Raw genomic sequence first — 11,029 nt, 5'->3', positions numbered from 1 at the left:
CCCCCCCCCCCCCCCCCCCCGGGACACCGGCACGCACCCGGAGGACGATCCAAATACCAAAGAATGCCGCACGCGCCGCACAGCTTGCCCGGCTGCGAGAAGGGCGACGCGCCGTGCCCCTCGGCGCACTCGAACGCATTGTGCGTGTCGGTGTACCCGCCCAGCGGCCCGTCGCAGACGATGCTCCGGTCGGCGGCGCACCGCAAGGTCGCCATGTCGAAGAGCACCCGCCGGCCATCGAACACCAGCCAATCCCAGGGGCCGGCCTCCGAGGTGCGGAACCGGCCCATGGCATACATTTCCACATACAGGTCATACAGGACCACGCGCTGCCAAAGGAGCTCCCCGCCGGCCGGGCTGACGCTCACGCGCCACACATACGGCCGGTCGTAAAAATCCTCCCCGGGCGACCGGTAGAAGAAGAACCCGGCCGGCCGGTCCAGCGAGGCCGGCCCCACGGCCATCAGGGTGTTCTGCACCCAGAGCAGCCACTCCGGCACCTCGGCCTCCAGCTCCGGCCCGGGCTGGCTGCCCCCGTGGCAGGGCAGCACCCGCAGCCGGCCGTCGGCCGTGGCCACCACCACATCCGCATGGTCCGGGCACTGGGCCACCGTCGACACCAGCCGCGTGGTCACCATGCTGACGACGGTGTCCGACAGCGGCATGGTAGCCACCACGGCCGTGCCGTCCGCCGCCAGGGCGATGCTGTGCAGGACATCCTCCTCGGCCACATAGAAGTGCCCCCGGGTCCCGGTGGCCGTGAGCACCGGCAGGGCCACCGGCATGTCGACCGGCCGCACGGCCAGCCCGGCGGCCGTCAGCCGGCCGAGGAACAGCCGGCCCTGCTTCGGCTGCCCCGGCACGCCGGTCACCCCGAGCAGGTCCACCTCGTGCACCCCGGCGGCCAGCCCGCGCAGGATCTCCGTCCCCGGCCCCGGCAGCGGGTGCTCGGTCGCCGACTCGAACAGGGCCAGCCACTGGGCGGTGTGCTGCACCAGGGCCGGGGTCCGGGTCCCGGCCACCGGCAGCGCCAGGACCCGGCTCCCCGCGTCGGCCCCGCCCCCTCGCGGGCACACCACCGTCTCCCGGGGCACCGGCCCGAAGAAGGACCCGAGCCGGTACTCCGGCAGCACGTCCAGCGCATCGTGCTGGTCATACACCTCCACCACGGCCGGGTCGCCCTGCCGGACCAGCACCGACAGCTCCCCCGGCGCGGTGACCACCTGTATGGGGCCCTGGGCTCGCGTCATGGACGCCAGCGGCCGGTAGAGGTAGATGTCCGGCAGCCCCGAGGGCGGGGGCATTTGCGACCGGGCCGGCTCCGCCGCCAGCGCCAGCACCGCCGCCAGCAGGCCGGCCGCCAGGCCGACGGCGCGGCCGATGGCCGTGCCTCGGTGGCCGGGCGCACTGGGGCCCATGTGCACGGCGGGCGGGCGCCGGCAAGCGGCCGAAAGGCGCGGCCAAAGGGCCGAGGAGCGCTCGGGCATGCGCGCGGGCTCGCGGGGCCGATCGAAAGGGGGACCGTGTGCAATGCGTGCACACCGCGGTGACAAAGAGGGCGACGCGTCGCTCGAAGAGAGAGAGAGAGAGAGAGATGGGGTGTTGGAACTTTCGAAAGCGGTGTGTCTTCCAGATGGCCCGGGCTCTCGCTCCCCCCTCGGCCGGGGGACCCTTTAAAGGGCACGCCCAGCACCGCGCGCGCGCGCGCGCCGCCGACATAGCCACAACACACACATGCATGGCCGCCGAGGGCATGCTGTGTCCCGACGCCCCGCGGCCGAGGCCGGGTACCGGTCCCTCGCGCCCCGGGTACCGGTCGCTCACGTCCCGGGTACCGGTCCCTCGCCCCCCCGGCCCCCCGGCCGGGAACAGGCCCCTCGCCGCCGGCGCCTTCCCGGCCACCACCGGCGCCTGAAGGGGGCCCCCGCTCGGACAAATGGCCGACGCGGGCCGAGGGGTGGGCTGCTCTCGCCGGCCCCGGGCCATAATCTCGGCTCGTGTGTGGCCGGCAGCGCGCGCCTCGCCCGGTGGAGCCCGGTGAGCTGGGCCCAGCATCCCCGCCCGGGGGGTGGTGGGAGTGGAGGCGACCGCCGGCATGGGAGCACACACTTTTTTCCGATGGAGCCCCTCCATGCGCGCTGCGGGAGGATGCCCTCGTGCCGCGATACCCACCGGATGCGGTCCTCGCTCCGCGAGTGGCACCGCCGTGACCGCACCCTGACGCCCGGCCCCGCTCCAGCCGGCTCCGCCCCTTCGCGCCGGCTCGTACGCACCGACGCGCGGCTCCTTGCCGGCCCCTCCCCCCGGGGGGGGGGGGGGGGGGGGAGCCCGCCCGTGCACCGGCATGTCCGGCCGGCGGCCGGCGTCACCGGGGGCCCGATCGGTGAGCACCTTATCCGGCGGCCCGGGCGCGAGTTGGCGAATCGGCGGCCCTTCGCGTGACCAGATACCCCCGCATGGTGGCGACCCCCCGGCCCGGGCCGGCGTGTTGGCCGCCGGAAATGAGTCCCTCCAGGGGGGAGCCGGGCGCGCCGCCGATGGCGTGGCAATATATCCCCGAGACGGCGAGCGCCGGCCCGTCCCCGGCCCCCCCTGCACGCACCTCGCCGGGCATGATCACGGCCTGGGGCGCGCGCCAGGACGGCGCACGTGCCCCTCGGCGCCGGAGCCGGAACTCCAGAACTCCGGCACACATTCCCCCCCGGTGGTGGGGCTTTTCCCCGATCCGCCGCCGAAAATGCCAGCTGCTTGTTATTGTCTTTTCTCGCCACGCGCCCGTCATCGCGCCCGGGCGCCGCCGCCCGGAAAAGACCCTGCCCCCAGGGCGGTGAACTTCCCTGCCCTCGGCGGCCTCATCCGGGCCCGGCGCATCCCGCCGCCGAGAGACCAATCGAGCCCGGGCCCCGGAGCGCGCCCAGGTGGGGGGGGGGGGGGCGGCCGGACCAGCCTGCCCCGGGTGCCCGCGCACACCCCCCGGCGCCCGACCTGCCGCCCCACGAATGCCGATTACCGGCCAGCCCCCTGCGCGCTCGGGGGGCTGCCCCGGCCATGCAGCACCCCTCGCGGCGTGCTCCGCCCGGTGGCGGCCATTTTCCCCCCGGCACACGGGTTGTGAGCTGAGGAGCCGGCTTCGCGGGCTGGCCCCGCCGCCGGGCCGGGGCCACGCTCCTCGGCCGCCGCCGCCGCCGCCGCCGCCGCCGCGCGCCAGACGACTTTCGTCGGGTGCTCGATGGGTGATGATGGCTCACCCGGCTGCCCTGGCGGGGGGCCCCCCCCCCCCCCCCCTCCCGGGAGCGCCCATGCCTCCCAGTCAGACGGGTCTCCGGGCGCAGGGTGTCCCACATGTGCCGGGCCATCTGGCGCGGCTATGGGCGCGCGGTCGGCCACCGTTTTCCCGGCCGCGCGCCGTTGTTTACCTTCGCCCGGGCCACGGGGCCGCGCCGGCCGGGGCAGCGCGCCGGGTATCGTCGGGCACCGGCGCCCGGCCAACCACGCTCTTTCTCGGCCAGCCGGCGCACCGGGCGCCGGTGGCCATGCAGCACGCCCGGCGGCAGGTCGCGCCGGCCTCCAGCCGAGGGCATGGTCCGCCGGCGCCGGCGCCCGCCCAACGCCCCGGGGGATGTCCATGCGCGCGCCGCCCGGCTGGAGGCCCCCGGGCAGCACGCCAGGCATCGCCGGGTACCGGCGCCCGGCCGCCGCGAGCCCGGGAGGGAGAAAGCAAAAAAAACAACAAACACCCACCCGGGAGGGATGGCCCCCGGCCCCCCGCCATCCGGGAACGGGGCCGCCCCTGCGAAGTTCCCATTTTCGTGCCCCCGCACCGGGCGGAGGGTGTTCATTTGTCCCAACAGCCTCCCCCCGTCCCCGTTTCCGCTTACACACCCGCGTGCGCGCACGCACATAGCACACTAGCCGGCCCCTCCCCCTCCCGGCCCCTCTCCGCCTCCTTCCTTCCCTCTGGCGCACACAGGCCCTCCGCGCCCCCCCCCCCTCCCCCCCGGCCCACCACCGGCCCCGCTTGCCAGGCGCACCGTCTCCGCCTCCCTCCCTCTGGCGCACACAGGCCCTCCGCGCCCCGACCCGCCCCGACGCCGCCGGCCCCTCCTCCGCCCCCTGCTGGGGTTGCTGCTGCTGCTGCTTGTGGCCGTCGGCCACAATGCCGGCGCCCTGGCCGTGCAGGTCGGGGACCTGGTGGCCGGCCCGTTGTACCTGCTCCCGACGCCGGACGTGGTCAACTGCGCGGGGGTCTACAGCCGGGCCACCCCGAGGGAGGAAATGCAATGCATCCACCTGACCAAGACCAGCTGGAAGACCCACATCCAGATGGCGGCCCCCCGTGAGGCCGGCTGGGACCCGCGCCTGGGCCAGTACTTCAGCCGGTCCGGCTCGAAGGAGGGCAGCTTCCCCCCATCGGCCACCGAGCCCACCGGCCCGGTGCACGTCCTGTCCTCCACTCGGGCATCGCCGCTGTTCATCTGGCAAAGCACCAACAACCTGCTGATTGCCTCGGCCGGAATGGCGCACGCCTACGCCCCTGTCCCCGGGGCCACGCTGGACCTCCTGGCCGCCAGCGCCAGCACCCTCGGCGATGAGGCCCGGGCCCTGGTCCTGGTCAAGACCACCACCGCGACCGTGGGCCAGGTCATCCGGTGGAATGGCACCGGCTGGCTTGCCCTCGGCGGCAGCATCCCCAATGTCCGGGCTCCCGGCACCGCCGGGCTCCCGGGCAGCTTCTTCATGGCCAGCACCAATGCCGGCTGGGTGTGGATTCGCCCGGACAAGTCGCCGGAGGCGGTGGCCACCAGCCAGCCGGTGGTCGGCATGGCGGCCACGCGCTTCCTCTCCTCGGAGAGCCACAAGATGGACCTCATCGTCACCACCACCTCGCAGCTGCTGGTGTATGTGGGCCTCGACGCCACCGCCGGCACCTGGGAGTACCTGCTCGAATCGCCGGCCCTGCCGCAAGATCGCCAAAGCCTCCGGACGCACCTCGTTCCCCGGCTGCAGGACACCCCCCGGCCCAGTGGCTTCCTCTATTTGGTGCACAACAGCCACGCCCTCTGGCGAGTGGGCTACCTGCCGCCGGACCCGAATGCCGGCCCGACCACCGGGCAGCTGGTCTGGCAGCCTGTTGGCCGCCCCCCCGGGGTGACCTTCCCGCCGGGGACCTCGCACATGCTGTCCCTGCTGCCGCAGCCGGACCAGCCGGCGCAGTGGGTCATCGTCCATGACGGCCATGCCTACATGCTGGACCGGGAGTTCCGCTGCGACACCGATCCCTCCATCGAGTGCGACCCGGCCGCCGGGTCCTGGCGCTGCGCCCCCAATCGCCTGGCGACCCTGCACCAGTCGCTGCACGAGCTGTGCGGCATGTGCTCCGACGGCTTCTTCCCCTCCTACATCACGCTCAATCGCTGTGCGCACGGTGTCCCTCTTGGCCCCTCCGCCCTGCCGCGCATCCTGTCATGGCTATGATGCTAACATCCCTGGCGCCTGCTTTGCGGCTATTTGTCGCTTGATACTCGATACTTGGTACTCGGGACTCGATACTCGGCACTCGCAACTCGGGGCTCGATACTCGGGACTCGGGACTCGATACTCGGGACTCGATACTCGATACTCGGGACTCGGGACTCGATACTCGGGACTCGGGACTCGGGGCTTGGGGCTCGGGACTCGGGGCTCGATGCTCGACACCTGATACTCGATTCTTGGGACTTGACACTCGGCACTCGGCACTCGATTCTTGGGACTTGACACTCGACACTCGACACTCGGCACTTGGTACTCGGCCCTCGACACTCGGCACTTGGTACCCGGCACTCGGGACTCGATGCTCTACACTTGGTACTCGGCACCCGACACCCGGCACCCGACACCCGGCACCCGGCACCCGACACCCGGCACCCGGCACCCGGCACTCGCATCTCATCTCCCCCACCCCCCCCCACCCCCCCCCCCGACACACAGTCGAGTGCCGCCCCTGCCAGGTGGCCGGCTGCCGCACCTGCACCGACGATGGCTTCCAGTGCGCCGCCTGCCACGCGGGGCTGCTGCTCGTGCGAAATGCCCACGCCCAGGCGGACGCCTGCATGGCCACCTGCCCGGCCGACACCCAGCCCCAGGGCCAGGTGTGCATCCCCACATCCCTGGCCCGGCTGGATATCCACGCCAACGGCCTGGCCAATGGCCAGACCGCCAGCACCCGGGTCCTGTCCACCTGCACCTCGGTCGCCTACCTGAAGAATGGCCACCTCCACGTGTCCAATGCCTCGGTCCAGGCCCCGGGGCCGACGTCCATCCTGGCCGGCCTCGAGGGGGGGACCTATGGCATGCTCAAGCTGGACGCCCTGAGCCACGGGTCGGCGCCCGGGCTGTCGGTCACCGCGGTCACCGGCCTGCCGGCCGTCAATGAGATCAACCAAATCGCCGAGGCCGGCCCCCTGATGCAGGGCAAGACCGTGTACCTGTGCCTGGTGCTGGAGCTCCGGGAGCTGGAAACTCGCATCGTGGCCCTGAGCTGCACCCTGCCGGGCGACCGGCCCGCCGACGAGTGCCCGCTCCAAGTGGTGGGCTTCTTCAACCCCGGCTGGCTGAGCAAGCCCGTGCGCTTCCTCAAATTCAACCCGGCATCCATCGGCCTGAATGTCAGCGTCTTCGCCTTCCAGCCGGACAACACCCACCTGTATGCCATTTTGCAGCCCTTCCGCGGGGCCCAGACCGTGGTCGTGGCAACCCGCCGGAACCCGGTCACCGGCCACACCCGGGAGTGGCTCTACGGCGAGCGCCACACCCCGGGCAACCCGGCCACCATGCCGTGGGATGTGTTCATCCAGAATGCCTCCATCCCCACCCGGTTCCACCCGCCCCTGGGGGCATCCCTGCAGGCCCTGGCGCCGGGGGCCCCGGGCCAGGTGTCGCTGGCCGGGGCCCCGGACCCGGACGCCTGGCGCGTCCTGTCGCTGCCCCGCCGGCAGGACGGCTCGCGCGTCCTGCAGCACGACATCCTCCACACGGGCTTCCTGCAATCCGGGTCCCAGGTCCACTGGGCCCTTGTCCACCACTCGACCGGGCGCGAAAACCCGGACCGGCCCTGGGTCACCCTGGCGGCGGAGCACCTCCTGGCCCCGGTGGCCGGGGTCCTGCCCAGCACCCCGCTCGGGGCGTGGATCCTGCCGCTGACCGGCCACGGGAGCTACCCCCATGCGCTGGTGGTGGCCACCAAGTCCCTGGTCGGGGTGGCGCCCTTCCACTGTCCGGCCGGCGGGCTGGGGTCCTGCTTCTTCGGCCCGGCCCAAATGTCCCCCCTGCCGGGCGGCATGGCCTTCAGCGAAAATAACATCCTCTTCACGGCCCTCGTCGGCGAGTGGACCCTGGCCGATGGGCGCCCGGCCGCCGGGGCCTTCCTCCTGTCGGGGCACCTGCAGCAAAAGGGCACCTTCATGCTGGTCCGCGTGGCGCCGGACGGGTGTCCCGAGGGGACCTTCGGCCCGGAGTGCCTGCCCTGCCATGCGGAATGCCAAACATGCGCCGGCCCCGGGGCCCGGGACTGCCTGGTCCCCCGGTGCGCGGCCTTCCTGCCCACCGATCCCGGCACATGCCTGGACCGGTGCCCGGCCGGCCTGTACCCGGACCCGACCGGCGCCTGTGCCTGCCACGCCGACTGCGCCGCCTGCCACCTGCCGGCCCACGCGGACCGGTACATTTGCACCGCCTGCCCGCCGGGCTTCGGGCCCCTCGACCCCCTGCAGCCGGCCGACCACTGCCAGCCCTGCCACTCCTCCTGCGCCGGCTGCCGGCTGGCCGCCAGCCCGGGCCACTGCCTTTCCTGCCCCGGGGCCGGGCTCCTCCAGCCGGATGGCACCTGCGGCTTGACCTGCCCCAGTGGCACCTGGCCCGATGGCCTGACCGGGACCTGTGAGCCGTGCCCGGCCAAGTGCACCGAGTGCACCGGGCCGGCGGCCTGCACCGGCTGCCGGTCGCCGGCCCTGTCGCGCCCGGCCTCCGGCTGGTGTGCATCCTGCACCGGCGGCTGTGGCCAGTGCGCCGGCGGCATGGACGCCTGCCTCGAGTGCGACGTCGGCTTCCGCTGGAAGGACGGCCTGCCGCCGGCCGGCGACCAGCTCACCGGCCAGTGCGTCGCCTGCCCGGCCAACTGTCTCGACTGCCAGCCCGACGGCCGGTGCACCTCCTGCCGGGGGCAGCTCCTCCTGTCGCCGGATGCCGGGACCTGCGGCACCGATTGCCCGGCCGACATGGCCGTCAATGACACCCATCGCGCATGCGCGCCCTGCCACGACACCTGCGCATCCTGCCAGACCCCGGGCAATGCCCACACCTGCCTCGCCTGCCCGCGGGACCGGTTCATGCACCGGGAGGCGGCCATCTGCCTGGACGCCTGTCCCGAGGGGCAGTACGGCGATGTGGCCCTGCAGGGCTGTGCCCTGTGCCATGATGCCTGCCGCACGTGCCACGGCCCGGCCAATGGCCACTGCCTGGCCTGCGCCCCGGGGCTCCACCTGCAGCCGGACTCGGGCGCCTGCCTGGCCACCTGCCCGGAGGGCTTCTTCCCGGACAGCGGCCAGTGCCAGCCGTGCGACCCGCGGTGCAAGGCCTGCACCGGGGTCTCCCAGTGCCAGGTGTGCCACGATGGCCACTTCGACCCGGGCACCGGCCTCTGCGCCGGCTGCCACGGCACCTGCGCCACCTGTTCCGACGCCGTCAGCTGCCTTGCCTGCCAGCCGGGGCTGGTCTTCCTGTCGGCCGACGCCGGGGTCCCGTCGCTGTGTGGCGCCTCCTGCCCGGCCGGCCAGTATGTCGGCCAGACGCGCTGCGCCGCCTGCAGCACCGCCTGCGCCCTGTGCCACGGGGCCGCGGACCGGTGCCAGGTGTGTGCCCCGGCGCACCGGTGGCAGGAGGGGCCTCCGGCCGGCGGCCCGGAGGGGACGGCCGGCTGCGTGGCCTGCCCGGCCGGCTGCGCCTCCTGCACGGCGGACCTCTGCCTGACCTGCCTGCCGGGCCGGTATCTCACCCGGGCCGGGGCCTGTCCGGAGGTGTGCCCGGCCGGGACGTGGCCCGACCCGGGGACCGACTCGTGCCAGCCCTGCGCCGCCAGCTGTGCCAGCTGCACCGGCCCGGCGGATGACGCCTGCACCGCCTGCCTGCCGGGGCTGGAGCATGCGCCCCAGTCGCCGGGCACGCCGGCCGCCACCGGGCCCTGCCGGTCCCCCTGCCCGGATGGGCACTTCCGCCACGCATCGTCCGGCGCATGCGTCGCCTGCAACCCGGCATGCGCCGCGTGCACCGGGCCCACGGACACGGATTGCTGGCGCTGCGAGGGGACCTTCCTGCAGGATGGCGCATGCGTGCTGGAGTGCGCCACCGGCTATCTGGCCGTCGAGCAGCGCTGCCTGCCCTGTGCCATCTCCTGCGGCGCGTGCTCCGGGCTCCGGGCCGGCGATTGCACGGACTTCTGCCGGGCCGGGCTGCTGCCCCTGCCGGCCGATGTGTCGCCCATGCGCTGCGTCGCCAGCTGCTCGGCCGGCTTCAACACCTCGCCGGCCGGCTGCACCGCCTGCCCGGCGGGGTGCCTCTCCTGCCCGGACAGCGCGGCCCACTGCACCAAGTGCGCCCGCGGGTACTTCCTCCACGGCCATGGCTGTGAGGCCTCCTGCCCGGCCGGCAGCTGGGCCGATGGCGACCGGTGCCAGCCCTGCCACGACTCGTGCGCCGGCTGCCAGGGCCCGGGCCCGGGGCACTGCACCGCCTGCCGGGGCCCGGCCGCGCCCATCCTCTGGGCCGGGGCCTGCCATGCCGGCTGCCCGGCCGGCACCTTCCTCGACGACGACGCCCAGGGCACCTGCCTGCCCTGCCATGTGTCCTGCGCCACATGCTCCGGCCCGGGGCCCGACCAGTGCACCGCCTGCCCGGCCTCACGGGCCCTGGGCCTGGAGGGGCTCTGCCTGGACGCCTGCCCGCCGGGGACCTTTGCCGAGGCCACGGCCACCGGTGGCCAAGTGTGCCGGCCATGCGCCGGGCCCTGTGTCCTGTGCGCCGGCCCGGGCGAGTCCCAATGCACCGCCTGCCCGGAGCCCCTGCTGCTGGAGGCCGGCCGCTGTGTGGACTCCTGCGCCCGGGGCCATGCCGCCTGCCAGTCGCGGGGCCAGTGCCAGGCCTGCCCGGCCGGCTGCGCATCGTGCGACATCGAGCTGGACCAGGTGTCCGGCTGCGCGGTCTACTGCACCGCCTGCCGGGCCGGGCACTTCCTGTCCCCGACCACCGGGCGCTGTGAGGCGCACTGCCCGGCCGGGGAGTTTGTCCGCTCGGCCGACGACCCGGTGTGCCATGGCTGCGACGCCGGGTGCCTCTCCTGCCACGGCCAGGCCGACTGGTGCACCGGCTGCCCCGATGGCCAGGCCGCATGGCTGAGCGTCGACACCGGCACCTGCCTCAGCGCCTGCCCGGCCGAGGCCCATGCCCAGGTGCCGGCCGAGCGCCTGTGCCTTGCCTGCCCGGCCGGGTGCGAGCGGTGCGCCGCGCCGCCGGCCACGCCGGTGTGCCACCTCGCCGCCGACGGCCGGCTCACCTGTGCCCCGGTGGCCACGTGCGACCGGTGCGCGGCCGGGCTCCTGCGCCTGCTCGGCAGCACCTGCGTCGAGCACTGCCCGGCCGGGTTCTATGACGATTGGCCGGCCTCGCCGCCCGCCTGCGCCCCGTGCCACCCAAAGTGCACGGGCGCCTGCTCCGGGCCCGAGCGCTCCGACTGCGAGGCCCCGGCCCGCTCGCCCGCCAAGCGGCGCCTAGGTGCGACACACGCGGCACACGCCCCGCCTCCGCTGCCTTCCTGCTGTCCTGACGCCCGCTCGCCCTTCGGGGGCTGCCCTTGACGCGTGCGCGTGCGCGCGCACACGTACACACGCACACGCACGCACACATGCACACATGCACACATGCACACATGCACACACACACACACACACGCACACACACACACACACACACGTGCACACACACACACGCACACGCACAC

The 11,029-nt window shown here is 73.9% G+C and overlaps 2 protein-coding genes across 2 annotated transcripts in view; one reads left to right on the top strand and one right to left on the bottom strand.

The window, feature by feature from the left end:
* The window catches only part of H696_05992 (hypothetical protein), a gene marked incomplete at both ends in the record, with an annotated part of 28,707 nt that extends 27,220 nt beyond the window's left edge, over positions 1–1,487 (bottom strand). Inside the window, one exon of the mRNA XM_009499759.1 lies at positions 130–1,487. Coding sequence (XP_009498034.1) covers positions 130–1,487 — 1,358 coding nt within the window. The remainder of the gene's footprint in view (positions 1–129) is intronic.
* Positions 1,488–3,299: 1,812 nt separating this feature from the next.
* Positions 3,300–11,029, top strand: part of H696_05991 (TKL protein kinase) — a gene marked incomplete at both ends in the record, with an annotated part of 9,588 nt that continues 1,858 nt past the window's right edge. The window contains 4 exons of the mRNA XM_009499758.1: positions 3,300–3,582; positions 4,064–5,416; positions 5,971–6,059; positions 6,132–10,803. Coding sequence (XP_009498033.1) covers positions 3,300–3,582; positions 4,064–5,416; positions 5,971–6,059; positions 6,132–10,803 — 6,397 coding nt within the window. The remainder of the gene's footprint in view (positions 3,583–4,063; positions 5,417–5,970; positions 6,060–6,131; positions 10,804–11,029) is intronic.

This window comes from Fonticula alba, assembly GCF_000388065.1.
Source record: "Fonticula alba strain ATCC 38817 unplaced genomic scaffold supercont2.16, whole genome shotgun sequence".
Classification (NCBI taxonomy): domain Eukaryota; order Rotosphaerida; family Fonticulaceae; genus Fonticula; species Fonticula alba.
This window is presented reverse-complemented; position numbering and strand designations above follow the sequence as displayed.